At 41.7% G+C, this 20903-nt stretch overlaps 2 protein-coding genes across 3 annotated transcripts; one reads left to right on the forward strand and one right to left on the reverse strand.

Moving 5' to 3' along the window:
- Positions 1-1333: 1333 nt before the first annotated feature.
- Positions 1334-7454, reverse strand: LOC115356221 (cysteine-rich venom protein). Of its 2 annotated transcripts, none has more exons than XM_030047302.1 (8): positions 7328-7454; positions 4510-4513; positions 4285-4385; positions 3962-4052; positions 3153-3295; positions 2831-2925; positions 2147-2229; positions 1334-1495 (listed from the first exon to the last, which is right to left on the reverse strand). In XM_030047302.1, exons 3-8 carry the CDS (start codon positions 4375-4377, stop codon positions 1368-1370), a joined length of 633 nt encoding a protein of 210 aa, XP_029903162.1. In that variant the 5' UTR covers positions 4378-4385; positions 4510-4513; positions 7328-7454; the 3' UTR covers positions 1334-1367. The 2 variants fall into 2 exon arrangements, with proteins under 2 accessions (XP_029903162.1, XP_029903161.1); XM_030047301.1 differs by lacking the exon at positions 7328-7454 and adding an exon at positions 4710-5043.
- Positions 7455-7998: 544 nt separating this feature from the next.
- On the forward strand, positions 7999-20558 carry LOC115356667 (macoilin). Its single transcript, XM_030047895.1, has 11 exons — positions 7999-8174; positions 9473-9614; positions 10211-10337; positions 11770-11893; positions 12258-12436; positions 13361-13835; positions 14386-14544; positions 15228-15398; positions 15743-15869; positions 16686-16860; positions 18121-20558. The coding sequence occupies exons 1-11, from the start codon at positions 8098-8100 to the stop codon at positions 18309-18311; spliced, it is 1947 nt and encodes a 648-aa protein (XP_029903755.1). The 5' UTR covers positions 7999-8097; the 3' UTR covers positions 18312-20558.
- The last annotated feature ends 345 nt before the right edge of the window (positions 20559-20903 follow it).

Consider the following 20903-nt stretch of genomic DNA (forward strand, 5'->3'; position numbering starts at 1 on the left):
TGTCTCTGCTTCCTGAAAGATGAGACGAGCGGAGAAAAGGAAAATGTGGAGAGAAAACCAAGTCTGAGGATGGCAGAGCTGAGAGCGCTGCCAAGTGTCAGAAGAGACTGAATGAGCAAATTAAGTCCAGCAGCTGGATGTTTGTTTTTATTTTTTATAGTTTAACTATTATCAAAGGAGTCGTTCAAGCCAAGCAACAGAGCAACTACTACTACTACTACAACTACTACTACTACAACTACTACTACTCATAATAATGATAATAATTCTGAATAGTGTGATTAATTTTTTTCATTTTTTTAACATACTTGAAGAACTCATCAGGCTTCTGGTTTCTTTAGAGGAAATGTTGGGTGGAGAGCTACAGTATTTTTGTTTGGGAATGCAATGGGACAATATATTGAATAGGTTCATTTTTATGTTGAAAGAATAATATATATATATAAAGTGAATGAGCATGTGTCATCAGCTGACAGTGTCTTGCCAGAATTGGTTTACATTTATATAAATGGAAAAGAGTCAATTACAAGGTCGGGCTCAGTTTTATGTAACTGGAATTGATCTTTTCAGCTTCCTGTGGGAATCCTGGATTACTCCACATAACTTAATATCTTTATTCCCTGAAAGACTGCATCTCATTGTACTGAGTGGGATGGATTTTCCTATTTTCCTCAGAATGTCAAGCAGAGGAACAGCCTAATTTATGTCCACATCATCCACATAGATTGCACAGCATGGTTGTTTGGGAAATTATTGTGGTGTATGTTTCAAAGTAAAGAACCATCTGATGCATACAATGAACACAAAAGGAGCAGATGACTTTGTTTATACTCCATGCCAACTGAGGTTGACCTTCAGTCGGCAGGACAGCTTTGGGGACAGGGTGTAGCACAAGCCAGGGGGTATGGCCTGCAATTGTTGATGTTTCTTGGCTCAGATTTGGGGAAACTATTCTGCGGAATGAACTTTTCCGCACCACTCCTGCCAAATCCACCTTCTATCAAGTGGTTCCTCCCTCCCTTTTGTGCTGAGTTTACAGTACACCTTTGATAAAGTCAGGGGACTGGTCCCTGCAGGTACTGTTTGTCCAGAGAGGCTGTGTGCCAAAGTAAATTTCCTCTTTAATCTTTTTCTGATTGGAGAACAAGTCAAAGGGGATGAGGTATTACACCAGAGGGAAACATTTCTTTATTTCCAAATAGATCAAAGTGGTGAGATTTTTCTGGATATAGTCATATGGCTGTATGCTGACTACGAGTTTGTACAGCACACGGCAGTGTGCAGTGTGCAGAAGGAAAACATGAGTACGTATATCTTATGCATGCAACTCTTTATTGAAATATAGTAGGCCACATCTGGAGAGGCGATTAAATAATCTGAGTGGTGCATTTGCAGGAGGCGGCGCACCAAGAGGCCACTTGCTTGTTGTTGCAGCCCCACTGCTGCTTGAGGTCGGGACAGTTGCTGTACAAGTCAGAATAGGGACAAGGGTTGGCTGAGAGAGAGAGAGAGAGAGAGAGAGAGAGAGAGAGAGAGAGAGAGAGAGAGAGAGAGCATGAATGGACTCAAAAATAAAATGGTACTTTTGATGCCAATGGCATAAATATGTCATACACTGTATCCTATGTCAGATTGAGTTTTTTATTTTTTTTATTTTTACCTTATTTCACCTGTCAAGCTAAATTGTTATGCAGATTAGAAGATCAGTGCTCCAGAAATAATTTCAGCGGTTGAATTAAACCTCAGTCAGTGGAGCCAGAAGAGCTGCAGGTAGAGTGACATAACTCTGACGTCCAGTGAAAAAGACAAGAAGTGAAAGAGGAGGCAACTGGTATCATGGAGTTGCTGGCAAATGAAAAAACTGATAATGCAACAACTGTCATTGAATGAACAAATTAAGTTGGTGTAATTTATACATTCTCATTATATTTGTGGTGAGAGCTCCTTTGACATTGAATTTTGCCAGGCTGTGGTCCTTTGGCTCCATCCACTGAGGTTTAACTCGACCAATGAGCTGATCTCTGCCTCCAGAGCAGCCCTGTCTCTTGGAAATGTGTAAAAGACAGCTGAAAGTCCAGTCTGCCTCTCTGATCCGCACCAATGGTTTGGGGAAATAAAGGCTGCAACTGTTGATTTTGCTACTCACTGCACAGCTTGTTGTCACAGGCGTGAGGGCAGTCTCCACAGGAGGGTCCTGCCTTGTAGGGTTCAGCGTACTGGTAGTTTCCACTGTAATTTAGGCCAGAGCATCAAATATTAAAGAACCGCAAAGACTCACACTATCACAGCCCAAACATATCACTGATCTGCTCTGACACAGTAAAGCTCGTTCATGTCTCAGCAAGGTGCATTTGAGCTGCTTTTAGCCTTAAATTTATTTCAGATTACATATTTTTCAGCCTTCCTTGATTACTGTATAAGCTGCAGATGCAATGTTGCACACAGATCTATAGACTACAGATATCACTATTCAGCTCTGCATAATTTATTAGTCTGCGCACTGTTCATATTTGCAACATTTCTTATATCAGAACAACATGGGCTGAAATGCATGAGAAACCATGTCACCATAGTGAAAAGTTTAAAAAAAAAACACTGAAAAAATAAATATATATACTTTTTAAGTATGCAGCATTTCTTTGCTTACAATTTGACATCCAGTTTTTCTCAAAACTGTACTGTGGGTTTTATCAGGATTTGAGGAGCCATGAAATGATTGTGTAAACATTCATTAAAATAAAGAAGGAAAAAAAATAGAATTACAGTTTTACAGTGACAGCAGTGCTATGTAATAACTGAAAAACAGAGTAGTGTGATTTTGGGTCCTTACGGGGGACAGTATTGGCAGACGTAGAAGTATTTGTACGAGGAGTTGGGACAGTATGCCATGCCACAGCCAACCTGGTTGGACCTGTACCACACAACCTGTTCAGACAGGATGGGACAAAACATAGAATCACATTGGGCTCATTGAGATTCATAACTGTTTTTTCCACTCATTGACTGGAGTATGAAAGTACGTTTAACTCATATTTTAGACACATTGCAATAGATGAAACATCGTACGCAAGTAAATTAGTTAGATTTAACTGGTTATTAATCAATTATGTGAACTTGTAAGCAGCATTCACGTGCTGAGGATGTAGCCGCACCTGTGTGTAGTGTCCAACAACTTCTCCATTGGTGGATCCCACTCCGTAGCGCCAGTCCTTCACCTCGTCGTACCAGGACTGGATGGCGTTGCTCCAGGTGTCCTTATAGCTGGACATGTACAGGTTCTCGCCACAACCACTGGCTAAAGTCAGAGAGAAGAGGGCAGACACACTTCAGTTGACTTAAAAAGGCAGTAAACTAAATGCGATGCAATGTGAATGTGTGACAGGACACTCATCATCTTCACTGTACAATCACTCCATTTGTTTTATGGAAATGCAGGAAATTGAGGTGAACTCCTTCTAACCCTTCCTTTCAACCTTAACACCTATTTTATTTGATGTGAAGGTTATATCTAAAAATTTCTACTGCTCTTATTTACTCCTCCTTGCACTGACTATTCATTCAGACCTTTAATGAAAAGAGGGAATACAGCCTAGTGCAACTTGCAGTCTGTGTTACAAATGTTCACTTTCCTCTGACAAGATGCCACAGTTAGGACGAGGTTACACTTGTTTGGCATCATACTGGGTCACCCTGGCACCCTGGAGCCGCTAACCCTTGAAAACCTCAGTGTCATGTAGTCAAGATTTCACTGGAGACTTTAAGTGTCCCATGATGATCCAAATACAGTTTCAGAAGGCTTTATAAAATGACGGGGTGAAACAACGATCCTTGTCACTTCTTTTACCTGAAAATGAAAGGCTTTTGAATAGCAAACTTATCTCTGTACATGTGAAGTGACAGGATGCCTGCATGTGTGTAAAATAGTGCAGTATGGTTTAAAGAGGTGCCGTAAGGAAGTTACTGCTGATCTGTCTGGAGCTGGCAGGGCTGTGGCTCATGGAGCAGGTGTTGGCCCATCTCTGAGCGTTGGCTGCAGCCTCGCTGTTCCAGCTCTGCGGGGAACAGACGACAGAACAGCCGTTAGAGCAGAACATGGAGCACATGACCAACATGAAACCTCGCTGTTGAACGCTTATTATTTTGTACTGATATAGAGCAGAACAGAGTGTGTCAAATCAAACACTAACCAGCTGGATCGATTGATCATTCATGCTTGGAGTAAATTTCTCAGAGCGAAACACACTATGCTTTCGCTACAGTGAAGGCAATATTACAGTATTTTACCATTTTCAGCATGTTGCTAGCAGTGGGTTGGACATCCCTCCTCAAGTCGTTATGCTTGTTCACAATCTCCTGCTGGTCTGAGGCAGAGGTCATGATGGTGTCTATAATAAAACACAAGAAAAGAAAAACACAAAGAAGTGTGTGTGAAAGTTTTGAAACAATAACAGCTTCTGTGTTTTATAGTGAACAAATATGAAGATGAATAGAAATTACAGATGCACTCACCCTCCTTCAAGTATGATGTTCACGAGAAGAGACAGATAAGGAAGATTAATAGATTGCATTTGCACATATTGAAACCAACAGAAAAAAATTGAGCATAGGAAAGAAAACCTGCACAGCATGATAACGCCTCAACATTTGCTCCACTCTCTTGCTGCATTCTCACTGAAGGGTTAGCAGTGAAGGAGTTTCCTTTTACTTACTGCAACTGTGTCTCCCACATCTCCTGCCAAGGTGCAAGGCACCTGCAGCACAGCAAAGAGGCCCAAGGCACACAGGAAGGTGAGAGTGTACATGGTGAAATCCAGTGCTGTCTGAGAGCCAGAGATGTCTTATATACCCCACGACCACGCTGACACGTGAGAATTGAACACACAACCTCAAGGGCACCCTGGGTTTCAAAGATCAGACTGAAGATAGCATTTTGTCAACGTGGCACTTGTTGAAGACACGTCTTCATGATGATGGGGATAAAGAGCCAGGAGTTTTATCAAAAATACATTTTCATTCTGGAGGCAAGGTTAGCAAGCGACATCATGTACAATTTGAAATGATAACTAAGTCAACCAAACATCGATAAGATTAATAAGTTAAACTAACACTCGGAGCATAGATAAGATTTCAGAGCCTTTTGCCATCCGATGTCCTTGACAGTCACAAGGCAGGTTTGCATGTCTGTGTTTAAAACACAGCTGAAGACAGTGGTTAAACTCTTTTGGTAGAAACAATATTGCAAGTTTGATTCACATTAAAATTGATTTGATTTTTTTTTCTTATATCTTCGTGTCATGCACTTTTGTAAAGGGCTCAATAGTCATGGTTTTGCAAGACATCAAAGAGCACTTTTGCAGTGTGTGAACATTTCATTACATTTCATATCATGACAAAAGTTATTATACAGCTTGGCATTAAACAAAAGACTCTGTGACCTCTCCCACACTTGACAAATAAAATCTTCTACAAAACAGCAGAAGTTTTGCACACCTATGGATCAACAGGTGCATAGGGGAAGACCATGGGTCGACAAAGACAGACGAAACACTCCCTCACACTGTCCACTTTACCTGCAATCAGGGATACTTAATAATCATTCATTAGACATTCATCAGGTTATTTCTAAGTAACCTGAAGAGTGGCTCTGTACCAAAACATTGTTAGTCGTTAAATATCTCTGCTTGCAACAAAAGTTGACAGGGTGTGGAAATAAAATCTGCTACAAAAAAGGTTCCCCTCCTGGAGCATGACTCAAGATTTTCATAATCATCCAGACAAAAGAAATCAGCATAAATTGAAGATATTTTTATTAGAAAGTAAAACAAAAAATGAACTCCATTCTCTCTTAATGGGAGTCTTCAATGAGCTGGAAAGATTGCACAGCTAACATCTTCCCACACTGGCAGGTACAGGATAAGTAGGCTTGAGATCTCACATTGAGGCTCTAGTCTAGAATCAATAATTGGCACATAATGAGAAAAAGCAACAGCTCTTTAAGGTAAAGACAAATGAGAGTTTAAAATTGATGCCCAATCCACGGTGATCATTCAACCAGGCTCTTGCACTTTCAGGTGGAATTGCTGCATATAAACTGGTCAGTGGAGGTTATTTTACTGCACCGAAGGAGGGTATTTTTACTACTCTAGCTGTGTAAATGGCCGCAGAGGGAGGCAATAGTTTCACTTCCATCTCTCTGCAGAGGCAGGCCTGCATGAATAATCAAACCCTCAGCCACACTGCAACCAGAGAGAACTTCACAGTTAACTTTGATGAAGCTTTGATTCAAAAAATGCGCTGGTTTGTTATGTTAGAATATATTTAACAAGCACAAAAAGGCAGACAGATGAGGCTACAAGCAAGAGCAATCTGATTCACTGTAGAATCAACTCATATTGCTGAAAAAGAGAGCCATATGTCATTTTTTCCAAAGCAGCGTGTTGGCCACACAGTCCATATCCCCACCAGAAACCATTATAATATTCCTGTATAAACTTACAGTATGTGTCTGCTGCTTAGTGCCGAGCTTATAATACTTTATAATTTCCTATAACTAAATGAAATCCCATACTAAAGAGCATTGGTTGGGTTATGTGAACAATGAGATTATAATGACCTCATTGTACTTGATGTACTTCAGTATATTTGCACTAGTGCTGTCATGTCACGGCATGTTACAACACCTAGGCATTATAATTTGCTTTTTCAATGTCACTTCATTACCTGTTACAACAATCCTGCATTATCAGAGTCACCTGAATGTACCAGGGATCCTTGGCACATACATTGTGTTTGTACAGAATATGTATATGTAAATATAGTGCGCCTTCCATCTATGTCTGACCCCACTGACTTTGCAAATCAAACACAAAGTATCACAGAAAATCCTTTAAATCCTTTGCAAATACCATGACTGCACTCTTATATTCAAACAGCCTGAATTTTCAGAACCACACCAATTATCTAGCTGTTAAATTTGACTTTCAGATCCAAAACTCTCCTCCAGCACTTACTGTTCTACTTCCAAGACACGACAGAGGACAGGAACACATTTTCTCTCTCTCTCTCTCTCTCTCTCTCTCTCTCTCTCTCTCTCTCTCTCTCTCTCTCTCTCACACACACACACACACACATACACAGACACTTAAATCTGGGGAGATGAGATCAATAACCTCTAGTCCATCACACACTTCAAAAGCACCTTTATACATTATCTGATGGACGGAGACACCTGTGACAACTGATTCCAGCTCACATAACCATGTTACTCATTCCCCTGTAGTGGTAGATACACACACACACGCACGCACACGCACACACAAATACATACGATTCTGTGGAAATATAGCAGATTCTTCACTGTGTTTGTAGTTTTGCGGGTGCTTTTGTACAGTATCCATCTAAAATATATTTAGCAAGAAAGCAAGAAATTCCACTAATTAACCCTGATAAGGCACACCTGTGAAGTGAAAACCATTCAGGTGACTACCTCTTGAAGCTCATCGAGAGAATGCCAAGAGTGTGCAAAGCAGTAATCAGAGCAAAGGGTGGCTATTTTGAAGAAACTAGAATATAAAACATGTTTTCAGTTATTTCACCTTTTTTTTGTTAAGTACATAACTCCACGTGTGTTCATTCATAGTTTTGATGCCTTCAGTGAGACTCTACAATGTAAATAGTCATGAAAATAAAGAAAACGCATTGAATGAGAAGGTGTGTCCAAACTTTTGGCCTGTACTGTATGTATTCATTTGTTTGTTTGTTTATTGTTTGCGAGTCAAGTGGTTGGTATTTTGGTACATTTTGCACAAAGCGATCATTTGAAACACACTGAGGTCAGGCCAGTGGTCTCTGCAGATCTGCTCCCCTCCTGCGATGAAGACCAGTCGGTACAGGGGCCATTGCGCATGCGCAGCAGCGGCGGCGGCGAGCAGCAGCAGCAGCATCATCACCATCATCAGACTGGGATATTGTTGCCGTCAGTCGCCAGGTTGTGCATCTTCCTCGTCCAGGAGCTTTGTGTTGCTGTTGTCGTCGCCGTGTTATTCGCCGCGCTGCTGCGGTGCGGGAGCGGAGGCCGGAGGGAGCAGAAGCCATAAGATGAAGAAACGCTATGTGGACGCGAGCAGGCTACGGAAAATGAAAAAAATCAAAATCACGGAGAAGCTGTCTGAGAGGTACAGTACTGTAGCGCTGCCCGGCCGCGCTCGCTTTTGTTGTTGTGCAGTCTTTGTGTAATCCGGCCGTCATCTTCATCAGCATCAGCATCATCATCACCACCATCATCGTCCTGCTGCTCACCTGTCTGCGTCTCACCCCGCAGCCTCGCATATGTCTGGCATTTTGTGCAGAGCAGGCCGGGGCTGGGAGAGGCGTGCAGCCCCGGACGGCGACGCAGGCAGGTGTGTGCAAACCGAGACATGCGGGAGCACTTTGTTACTTAACCTACATTTTCCACAGGCAGCCACAAATCAGCAGCTGAGCCTACTTCTCCTCAGGATTTTTTTCCCCCACACACATGGCTACATTTCATGCAAAACTTGTCTATTTTGTTCAGCCTGAGCACTGTATCGCCAGTGTTTTATTATTATTACCATTATGGCATGTGAATCTACTTGAAATCCGCTTATTTTGCACATGAAACGATTGTTGGAAAGCGCGATGTTGAGTCAGTCCAGGCTAAGAAGATTTAAAGGATAATTAGATTTACTGCTAATGTTACATTTTTGACAACAGCAAGACAAACCATACATAATCATGCAATTTTTGAAATGTAAACAAGCTGCTGTGTTTAAAGGGGGGCGTTCTTGAAATCATTACATCATAGGTATATTGTGTTGTGGAGCCACCGTTGCTTATTTATTGTTTGTCATAACAGAATCAACATAAATAAACTGCAAGCTTGTGGTGAAATTTGAACTAGTTTGGAGACTGTAGGATGTTGTGGTGCTCTCTCTCTCTCTCTCTCTCTCTCTCTCTCTCTCTCTCTCTCTCTCTCTCTCCCCCTCTCTCTGTTCCTCCTCACTCTTACAGATGAAATATCACCATGGTTACCAAACAAAGAAGGGGCGATGTGATAGCAGCCTATGGATGAACAGAACAAAGGAGGAAAGCACAGCACCCGTTTGGCTCCTGGTCGCCTCATAAAACGGGGGCAGGCCATTGTTCCTCAGTGCCCTCACCTCATGATGCACTGCGTTTTATTGGATGTGGCGGCTCAGTTATAGATATTAATTATGTAACTGAACAAGGAGTGGGTTTCGTAGCCTGCGTATGTTTTGGCTCGTGTGTTTAATGGCTTGGTTTGTCTCGGCTGCCCTGTTTGCAGGATCTTCATTAACCACAATGAGAAGCAGAAAACAGATGCATTTACTGAAATACGTCCCCCTGCTTATGTTTGGCGCACAATAATGATAATGGTAATAATGATGATGGATTTCGGGCATATTCACTCAGATTGAACTTTTGTTTGCAGTGCGTACACCTTCCTGAAGTTTATGATAATGTGGACGCTGGTGCTCCTGGCAGATTTCGTACTGGAATTTCGGCTGGAGTACCTGTGGCCATGCTGGCTGTTTTTTGGGAGCGTGTACACTACTTTCCACTGCCACGGGCTGGTGAGGACCCCTGCTCTAGTTTCATATTCCCTGCAGCCTACAGACGTGATGATGCTGCCAGATATCTGCGCTCTGTTTAACTGTAGGCTTGGCCCATATCCAAAAGTTAATATCACAACATTTGATATAATTGGGGTGGGGGATTGACCTGACCCAATATCAACCTGATGTTTAAAAAAATGCAGTTAGTTTTATTCGATTTTGTTCAATGTTAAATTCTCCTAAAATCCCCAAAATTAAATGTTTAATGCAGATGAATCAGAATTACCTGTGCATCTGTTAACATAGGTAACAGGTAACTTGCCACCAGCTGCAGTGCCAACAATTTAATACCCTTTTGTAGATTAAGTACAATAGAGGTTAAATAAAACAATAAGTCAGAATAAATATAAATCAAAGAATTCAATCAAAGAAAAGAGTGGGGTGTTTGATATTGAAAAAAATGGCATGTGGCTGCAAAAATCTCAATATATTTATATTATTGGATATTGGCTCAAGCTGAATTTTAACATACATTAACCTTTTCCTTTTGCTCAGTGTTTTAAATGAATGTATCCGGTGTGCTTTACTGAAGTGAATGTGCTCTTTGTCCGCAGGTTATTTGTGTCGTGTTTGTTTGTGCGGCGTTCACGCTGGACATCTTTTGCCTAATTTTTGTTCCGCTGCACTGGCTCTTCTTTGTGGCTAGCACCTACGTATTATTCAATTACATATGGCACACAGGTGAGTGACGCCGTTACGTTTGTCGGGAAATTGCTTGGTTTTGGTGTCATTGTTTGATAGATTGTGTACAAATTCACAGTCCTCAGTCATGCACGCTCTCAGATTCACAGCTGAAACCGTTGTTAGGTGCCAGCTTGGCATTTGACTAAAAAAGTGGAAGCCACTACTTGCCACTATTGTAGTAGATTCTTTAACAGAGAGTGCTGTTAAAGCCTCCGCAGACTTTAAAAATTAATTACTGATTTTACTTGAGTAAGAGTTATTTTTAGACATCACAGTGAGTATACTGAGTGTTGCCATTTCAAGGGAAACACATTTCCATGGTAGCTGGGTTCATATTTAAAGCACTAACCCCACAAACTGGAGATAAATATTTGCAAAAGCCCGGCCCAAAATTGTAATCAGTTAGCTGTAATCATTTTACAGCAGGTCACGTCAACTGGATATGGCCCAATCTAAGATAGATACTGATATCATATGAAACTAGAAGACATAATGAATACGTTGATACTGAGCTTTAGATCATTCCATGTTGGTGAGAGAAAAACTGGCACTGCCATTTTCAAAAGGGCTCCGTTGACCTCTGACCTCCAGATATCTGAATGAAAACAGGTTCCCTGGGCAGCCATGGCAATCCCCTCTGCAGACACCTTATGCTAATCCCATGCAATCTAGGACACAAACCATGCAGTACAAGTCTGTTCTTTTAGCCTGTTATAAAATGATTTATTTGTGCAGACTGGGGCCTCAACAGTCTTGGAGATGCATAAATTGGGTTTGAGTGGAAATCTAAGACTCTTGATTAGCACTTCTATGTGGCATCTTCTGTTGATCTTTTATCTACTTATTTAATGTTGCTGAAATGTTTTCCTTCGTTGTTTAATGTTTTGATGTCCTGTTGAACAAATTGTAGTTTGATGCTTTAGCAAAAATGTTCTTATAACTTTCATGCCAATAAACGCTTTGAACTGATTTGAATTTTATCTTCCCCTGAGGATCCACACCTCCCAAACCTCACCCCCTCCTCCCTTAAATAGGTGTAAAAAAATAAGGGGGAATGAGGTTAAAAAGCAATACAAGTATCAATTGTGTTTTCACTGACGATATTTGGGTGATTGTGAGATTAGCACTTGTGTGTAACCTTTTTTCTAGGAGTGTGTCACATAATGCAGCTGTCAAATCAGCAATAGGAAAAATGAACATGGTCTTTATCCTAAGACAGGCCTGTCACAAAATCTGTTTTGATCTTGTATTTGTGCTCCGAATCCTCACAAAACTGCACCTGGGCATCAGCTGTTCGGATATTGATGCAAGATATTGGATATACTTGTGCGTCCCTACAGTCAATTCAGTTTTACTTGGGTAAAATTCAGAAAATGTGAACCTTTCCAGCTCTGCCCTAACGGATGCACACTGTCTCATTTCTCCTCAGAGAAAGGCATCTGCATATCGACAGTGTCCCTGTGGATTCTGCTCGTGTACACAGAGGCTTCGCTTCGTCTCAAAGACCTGAAGAACTCCCATGCCAACCTGTCTCATCTTTTCGCTGCACACTGGTACGTACGACTTGATAGAAAACCACTCCTCCTGCCTCCAGCAGAATTCAGATGCGTGCCTAAAATTGAGATTTCTCATAAAAACGGGCGAGTATTAAGTTGTCTTTAATCTCCTGTCTGACACTGATATATGAATTGGCCTAAACGCTTTGTGCACTCGAGATTATCATGCGAGTAGTTTCAGTTTCAGCGCCCACAGGCTCATAACCGATGAAGTGTGAAATGAAATACCTAAAAATAGACGCAGTTTTATCCGTTGGTGTGAGCATGTGGTGTTTTCAGTGGTCACTCAAGCCGTGTTTATGTCTTTGTAATATGACGCACATACTGTAAACTGCCTCTCTCTCTTTAATGGCACTCACAGCATCGGATACCCGGTAGTATATCTGGGGTTTGATGCCACCTGCTACTTCACCAACATCTTCAAGCTGCGCACACAGAAAGCTGTGCAGAGTGAGAACGACTTCCACATGCACCTCCTGCAGCACTCCCTCCCTCCAGGCCTGCAGCTGTACTCCAAGACTGCCACAGATGGCAGCGGCAGTGAGTACAATGCAAACTGTCCGCCGTCCACTCATTCACACCTCTACAGTTCTCACTACCTGCCAAGATGTTTCCTCGTCTTTTTCCATGAATCATCTGTCAAAGTCAAGCTGTGTTCAATACTGTGATGTCTTTGGATGAAGTTAGTTTCTTTTCCTTGTCTGCTCAGCCATGGTGGCTGTCATTGCTCATTATAATTACAAGGGGTGCACGGTAATATCGACTTGTCATTAGCATCAGCTGATATTGGTTTTAAAATGAAATATTGGCATTGACCTGTAATGAAAACTTCTGCTGGTATGTGAAATAGGTCAAATTTGCCCTGGTTGTGGTTGTTGTCAGGTTTGTCTCAGAACATCAGCAAACCTGTTTAAGTATGCTGACTCTTAGTTTTGTTTGAAAGAAAATAAATATGGCATGTTTTACATAAGCTAGGTTGAAATAGTTTTTTTTATTGTGTTCAGTGAATGTGGACATTTTGGAAAGCAATGTATGTCTGTATCTGTCAGTGGGCCTTCACAATAATAAATGTGCAAATATGTGCATATATCGGCATCAGCAATCGCCCAAAAGAATTGAAAAAATATTGGCGTATCAGATACCAGCGAAAAATCCATTAACGTGCAGCCCTAATAATAATAATAATGATGATCTCTTTTTCTGCTTATTCCAAATAATCTGCCGGTGCTGCTGGAAACAAGAAGCATATCATTTTCTGTGTGCTTGAGTATTTTTCCTAGAAAAAACTCACTCATCACCACATGTTTACCATAATAAAAGTACAAGTTTGACTGAACTGGGATTAGATTAAATCACTGGAAATAAGTGAATTAGTTGGAACATTTATTGATATAAAAATGTTGTTTTATGTATGCTCACAGTCCATTCTGTTTGTTTGTGTTTTGTGCCTTGTTGCCCTGTCAGACTCCAAATGGAAGACCAAACCTGAGTCCAGCCAGTATCAGTGCCAGAACGGTGCTGTGGTGGCCCACGACGAGGTGCACACGGTGGACTGCCTCCAAATCCGCAGCGAGGACAGGGCGACGGAGAAGGGAGCGCAGGAGGCGAGGTCAGCTGACTCAAACCGGCGATCCTCGTCCTCCAAAGTTGGCGGCGGCGAGTCCAGAGATCACCTCTACAGCGCAGCAGCAGCAGGGGGGGCAGAATCCCCCGCCACCACAGAAAATCTACCTCAAGAGGAGCCAGGCAGTAAAGCGGCGCGGGCAGCTAAGAGCTCCTCGCCAAAAACCCGCAGAACCAACACTAACACTTCCTCACCGTCCACGGGAAGGACGGACAAGAAACAGAGATCCAACTCGAAAACAGTCAGCCCCAACCGGGACATGACAGACAAGAGCTCAGCAGCCAATCACAGCCACCACGCCGAACAGATGACCAAGTAGGCCACTGAGTTCACATCCAAAATTCAGTATCACAGTAATGTCCTGTTGAAATATTGAGCTATTCAGTCTTATTTTTCAACAGGGGTTGGGTGATTCACCCAACCCCTAACATCAACATACAAAACAATCCATTTGGTTTATTTTATTTTATTTTATTATTCTGAATTCTTCTTATAACACATAAACACGTAACTTATAGCACATTAATCAAAATGAGCTATGCCAGTGTTTCCTCTGTAATTTCTGTGCAGCTGTGGTGCTTTTAAGTGACAGTTCTGAATTTGTCCCATTTCTGCTGCTGTTTGTGACACTGGACTAGGACCTATGCTTTTTTTTTTAGCTTTAGATAACAGTAAGACTAGATGTTTATTTTGATTTTGCACTCGCTACTGGCTGCAGTGCCAAGATTTTAAAAACTTTAAATCAAATTGAAACTTCCAACATCTTTCAGAATAATATCATGAAAGTAACTAGACTGAAAACTGAAAGGTGAGGCTTGGCTATGTTCCTCTAACACCTCCGTCTCTTGGGTCCCTGCATCTGCAGGCTGGAGCAGGAGCTCAGGCGGCTGAAGGCGGAGCTGCAGGCGAGCAGGCAGAGCGAGCAGGAGCTGCGCAGTCACATCTGCAACCTGACCAACAGCGAGAGGAGCCTGAGACCAGAGGTGTCCCTGCTCAGACAGTCCAACATGCTGCTCCAGAGCAAGTGAGTGCCTCACCACGCCACCCCGACACCCCCTCTGGCTAAAGCTTGCCTTTGGCTCCTTCTATGGGCGACTACACACACTGCATCCACTTTAGTTCTGAACTCTTCATTTGTGCATATAATAAAATAAAGCAAAGGAGAAAAAATACACAATAACATAAAAATGCACAGATGGGATGAAAAACCCTGAGGGCTTGTAATAAGAACCCATCTAACACTGAAATTAAAGAATATGCTTGCACCAAAATTACAAATAGAAAAATGTTTAAATATCTAAAAGAGAGAGGAACAATACACTTTCCAAAACATAAAAAAGACCAAGGAAGACTAAAGAAATAAATATAATGACCACAATAACATGTATTTGCACTGCTTTCATACACTGTTATCATATCTCATTCACATAGTGCTGCACCCTTTCAAGAGAAACTGTTTTAGGATCTTTTTAAAAAAATCTGTGATGAGATTGTAAAAAATGGTGTCAGATTTTGCTCTGAGACACGACTATATCGAAATGTCATTGTTTGAGCAGCAAGTTAACTTTCAGTATGTGAGTCCTGGACACCTCCTCCGACTGTCCTCTGATGCCAAAAAAAATTTTCAAGCAAGCCAGTTTGTCTGTTGCTTGTTCATGGCCGTGTTTTTGAAGTGGCTTGATTTCGGCTACTGTGCCTGTGCTTCAGGATTCTGTGTCTGACCAAAACCAAGCAGAGGGACAAACAGACGAATGCGATGCTGGAGAAGAAGACCAGAGCAGAGACAGAAGCCAGACTCTCTGTTGAGAAACAGTTGGCTGAGCTTCAGGCCCAGAAACTGGAGGAGGCAGCCAGCACAGCACGCAGCCTAACAAACAGGTAAATCACACTTATCACACTGCTTTCACTGAGTTTGGAAATGTTTTGAAATGAAAACTAAAGCTCTGTATTTGTATGCTACTGAGTACATCATGGCTGTATTCCCAGGTGTGCAGCCACATACTTGCTGCACACTTCCCATTTCTACTTTCTATTTATGCTTAAACCTTTTCATTGCTGCTTATACAACCATTTTCAAAACATTTGTGGTATATAGAACAAATCAAGAACAATTTCGTAGATGAAATGCAATGTTCTCTTTCTGTGTGAACTGGCCCTCACTTTGAACCAAGAACCCCCTCCCCCTTGCTCAAACCCTGTATTTTCTCCGTTTCCTACACCAGGCAGGAACACACTGAAACCCAAATGTTAAGGAAAAGAGTAAAAGATCTAGAGACAGAGTACAAACAACTACAGCTGGAGTGTCAAGTGAAAGAGAGTCGTGTGGTAGAGCTAGAGAGTGATGTTGAGGTATCTCTTTACTCTGTTTGGGAATGACTTTGTGAGTTGAGTGTCTGTGACTTTGAAGTGGTTCAGTAACTTGGTTGTCTTCGGTTTGGTCATGTAGTTGTTTTGCTGTTTGACTTGTTTATGATTTTCATGTCTGTAATCATTTGTGTGTGCCCTTTTTGTACGACCTATTAGGAAATTAATTTGGATCGGGGCAATTTAGTTTTTGTTTTTTCTTCTTCTTTTGGCTTGCAATCAACATATGACACTTTGTCATCACATCAGTATACAGTAGTATGCTAGTGGTTGTATTTGTCTTAACGTCAGGTATGTATATTGTTTTATGTTTGTGATATTCAACTTCATTTTGGTGGCATTACACTCCATGAAGCATGCTGAAACCGAAGCCAGGTCTTTCACAAAAACACTGCACTGCTTTTCAGTGAGTGAAGGTGCAAAATGGGAGAAACTGTGAAACCAAGCAGACAAAATTAATATTAACACAAAGAGAATAATCCCTTGGAATGTCTCAATAATGTGCAGCTTTCATTGTTTTTTGAATGGCTGGCAGTCCTCCAATTCACCATCAGTGTTTGGAATTGTTTTTGTGTGGTGCTTTGGTTCCCTAAGTGAGTGAAACCAAACTGATTTCCATGATAGCAAGTGAAATTGTTCACTGGCTTTAAAAATAAAAACAAACAAAATGCATGACATACCTAGGAAACCAAAGCACCAAGCACCTTAAAGTGTTCTCTACAAAGTATAGACTGCTCAGATTTGATGTTTTACACCCATCTGTAGGACTGTTCTTAGTTTTTTCTGTGTTTTTGGACTCAGGCTTTGGGAAAGTACCGCTGTGTGGAGCAAGAGACGGACATGCTGTTGTCCACTCTGTCAGCCATGCAGGAGAAAGCTCAGCATCTGGAGTACAACCTGAGTGCTGAGACTCGCATCAAACTAGACCTGTTCTCAGCGCTGGGAGACGCTCGCAGACAGCTGGAAATCGCACAAGGTTCCCTATCTCTCTTTCTCTCTCTCTCTCTCTCTCTCTCTCTCTCTCTCTCTCTGTCTAGTGAATGACACAATTCTCGATACCTGATGTCACACCATGGCAAAAACAGATCAAATTGAATTGGCGCAGGCCCCCCACCTCTGAAGACCTGCTGGCTTGTGATGCATGTTGGGAAATGCAAGCAGTGGGAGAATGAGGTCTACACACTTTTGGCCTCAGGGTGGTGGTAGAGAACACATCAGGAGTTCACCAAAGTTGACAGGGTTCCTGTCCTGCGGAGCACAAGTGTGCTCTCCAGGCTTCGTGCAGTTTTAGATATCAAATTAGACATTTTGGTCCAATGATGGCAATTGAGTCATCAGAATACAAAAGTGCATCCCTTTGAAGAGCATGAATACACTCCCTAAATATCATGGCAATCCTCTGATTAGATTTAATGATATCTCAAGTGCACAGTTAACATTTTGGGCTGAGTGTGGCACTAAAGGAAAGGTCATGAGGTCCCATGAATTTGCTCATCAAATTTCATAGTAATCTGCCAACTAGATTTTGACAAATGAAATTTGACATTTTGGCCTTCGGGTGGTGCTTGAGTAAAGGTGATGGTGATACCAAAGTTGAGCCAAACGCAAAGGGTTCATTCCCTGGGAAGCATGAGTATGCTCAATAAATTACTTGCTGATCGGCCCATTACATTTAGTATGTATAGGCATTTAGTATGTTGTGTACAAGTCATGTGTTTGGCCTCAGGGTGGCACTAGAAAAAAGGTCATGGGGTCACCACAATCGAGAAGAATCTTCTTTGGGGAATATGAATACGAACCAAATATCATGCCAGTTCACTCATTACATTTTGAGTGCAAAGTTGATATTTTGGCCCAATGGTGGCGCTAGAGGAAAGGTGATGAGGTCACCAGGATTGACAGGGTTCGTCCTCTGGGTAGCACGAATGTGCTCACCAAATTTCATGATAATCTGCCCAATTCATATCAAGATATGTTGCCCTGAAGTTAAGTCTTGGAACAGGGAGATGGTCGGATGGCCAAGAGCACACTGCGGTCCCACCTGCCCGCGGGGCAAAACCATCAACAATTAAAGAGAAACTTAAAAGAGAATAAATAAAAGAGAATCAAAGGCTCAGACTCGGTTACTCGGTCAGCTGCTGGAGTTTCTGTCTCTGACCTTTAGCCAAGCAAAAAGACAATTTACCCATGAGGATCAAAGTATCACCTTATTAACATCCCTTTGTCTGTCCCACAGGTAAAGTGATGAAACAAGACAAGGAGATAAGTGAAATGAAGCAGAAGATCGCAGAGGTCATGGCCGTCAGTCCCGGCGTGTCGTACATGACTCCACGACCTCCGGTGCCGCAGTATCTCACCAAGCTCCTCAACTCCGAGCGCTACATGCTCAATCCACGAGCGCTGATGTACCAGTGTCTTAAGAAATAGAGGGATGTCATCGCCTTTCCGAAAAGCCTCAGAACTCCTCGGCCTCAGCCGCCTCTCTCGTGAAAAAAATAAAGGAGGACGCCTCATGGATGACGTCACAGAACTTAACGACACCGTGAAGTCGTCCGCTTCCAGCCGTGGGTGGGACCAGAGGGAGCGTCGCTGAAGAGGACGTGTCCCCAAGCCTCCACAAGTCGAATGCCTTTTGCTGCATTGCTGGTGCTAAATTGACATTGTTCTATATATTTCCTCTTTTCTGTCACATCTAGGCTTGAAGAATTTCACTCCAAAACAAGATCCCTACTATTTGATGTTGCTCCTAGGCAAGATTTTTATGTAAAAATGTATCTTGTCAGCCTAAATCACAAAGTGCAGCTGCAACAAGGAAAAACATAGCCCTGCCTTACTTAAAGGGAGACTGTGCAGTTTCAGATGGGAGCGCACACCACTTTGTGAACAGAGGATGAAGCTGAGAAAGGATGTAACCCCTCAGGTTCATGCCAAGACTAATAACCCATAGAATTAATGAAACACCTCTAAATGCTTGTATTGAGTCTAATTTTTTGATGTCAAATGAACACAAAAGCATAAGCAATGGAGTGAAATGCTCATATATTTTGGGTTATGATCGCAGAAAAGAGTTCCTGAGGCCTTCATTCTTTACCGCATCGTAACAAGGTAGGGTGCCCAACCCTTTGAAACTGCATGGTCTGCCTTTAAGTGACATTGTGTTGTCAGGTAGAGTCACATCTCTGCCTGCAGGAAGCGATGAATCAAAATTTCATGGGGAAATCCAGATCCATAACAGCAGTGATTAGAGCTCCATCCAGAGAAAGCTGGACTCACATTAGACCTTTGCCTCTCTCGTCCCTTTGGTTTCCTTTGGTATCAAGCGTCACAGAATGGCTGGGATGGCGAACATAAGTCTGCTGTGTGCAGTGCTATGACGTCACATTGATATGATTTCTCAGCATTGATTCTCTGTTACTTCTTGCTGCCATTAGGGGGCGCCAATGTGTGACGTTGCCTTGTGCAGCTTTAAAAATCTCTCATCTCTTCCTGCAAAGTGACTACTGGCATGAAAGTAAAACTAAAGATTATCATAGTCCTCCTTAAATATCACAAGTCTTTCACTTTCAAAGTGTTACAATTTTAGAGAATACAGTGTTTTTAATAATTTTTAAAATCTTGAGCAATGACTAAGTAAGTTTTTCTTATTTAAAAGTTGAATATTCAGTGCATAGCCTTTTTTCTTTAAAAATATTGAGCAACGAACATCAAGAAGTAATTTTTTTCCTTTCCAGAATGTGGATGTAAAGCATTTTGGATTGAGGCCCTTCACCGGGTTTTGTCTTTGTATGAAGCCCCACGGCTGCAGTGTCGTGGATTCTCTTGAGAATAATTAGTGGTGAGGTTTTGTCAATTGAGCCGATAGTTGGAAGAGATGAAGTAAACTGAGCTCGGCATGAGCAGCTCTGTTGTTATGCTCTTTTCCTCTCTAGCTTTAGCTAAACACCCAACAGTGTATTCGTTGTATATTTTGCTGTTTGGCAGGCCCCGGCCCAGACTGCCAGACTTTAGGACAGGAGTGAAGGAGGTGGAGTAAAGATGGCCGGTGACTGATCGGTGGTCAACTACAATTTGAACTTGTCCACGAAGGAAAGTGGATTTGTGAATAACATAGAATGGTATTGACCAAAAATAATGGTTGTGAGAATTTCTCATGAATTTGATTACTGTGCCTATATACATTACTTTCAAACTGGGAAGTAAAACACTAATTTAATGTGAAAGAGTAATGTGTTTGAATTGAAGTGCTATGTACTGTTTTTGTAGTCTTTTTTACTCCGTGTAAAGAGTGGGAGAATACCCCGTACTGTTAACACAGCTGAAAAACACTCATGAAATATGGATGTTGCTGTTTTGGTAGCTTTTTGTTTAGACTGTGTTTCTAGGGTGTTTTATATGAAAAATATTTTTTAGTCTTGATGTACTTTTATTATACTGCTGTAATTTTGTACGGCAATGTGTTTTGTCAGCATGAAATGTGTTTTATTCAATAATTTCTTTGAGCACACATTGTGACTTGAGGTATGTATAATTATGGATATACTTGTACAAGGGCTACTGTTTCTTAAAATTTTGATCAAATAATTGCTAATTCAGACAACAATGCTTGGAGGGTTGTTCACATTCCTGATATACTGGGATGGGGTTTTTGTATAAATAATTCAAATGACATCTGTATTTTGCTGCGTTTGTGTGTGAACTCATTTCATGAAACTCAATTCAATTAACTTATATAGCGTCAAATAAAGATAACTGGGGTTATCTCAAGGCGCTTTACACAGACCCAGCAGATTTTGGCTCATCCCACGAACCAAAATCTTCCCCATGAGCAAGCGTCTGATTAGAGGTGAGGGGAAAAAAAAAAAAAAAACCTTTTACAACAGGGAAAAAAAACATGGCTGTGGGTAGGTGGCCATCTGCCTCAACTGGTCAACACAGATCCAATCGCTTATTGATCACCTCATTGTCTATAACATAATTGTCTTTTAGAAGGTATTTCCATGTAGGTTAACATTTGCCTAA

The sequence above is a fragment of the Myripristis murdjan genome, chromosome 24 (genome assembly GCF_902150065.1).
Source record: "Myripristis murdjan chromosome 24, fMyrMur1.1, whole genome shotgun sequence".
In the NCBI taxonomy this organism is placed as follows: domain Eukaryota; kingdom Metazoa; phylum Chordata; class Actinopteri; order Holocentriformes; family Holocentridae; genus Myripristis; species Myripristis murdjan.

Coding starts and splice junctions, on each gene's coding strand:
- LOC115356221 (XM_030047301.1), bottom strand. CDS start 4,802: ATGTACACTCTCACCTTCCTGTGTGCCTTGGGCCTCTTTGCTGTGCTG. Junction 4,053..4,284: donor CTAGCAACATGCTGAAAATG/GTAAAATACTGT, acceptor TGTTCCCCGCAG/AGCTGGAACAGCGAGGCTGC. Junction 2,926..3,152: donor TTGTTGGACACTACACACAG/GTGCGGCTACAT, acceptor CTGTCTGAACAG/GTTGTGTGGTACAGGTCCAA.
- LOC115356667 (XM_030047895.1), top strand. CDS start 8,098: ATGAAGAAACGCTATGTGGACGCGAGCAGGCTACGGAAAATGAAAAAA. Junction 9,615..10,210: donor CTTTCCACTGCCACGGGCTG/GTGAGGACCCCT, acceptor CTTTGTCCGCAG/GTTATTTGTGTCGTGTTTGT. Junction 15,399..15,742: donor GCACGCAGCCTAACAAACAG/GTAAATCACACT, acceptor TTCCTACACCAG/GCAGGAACACACTGAAACCC.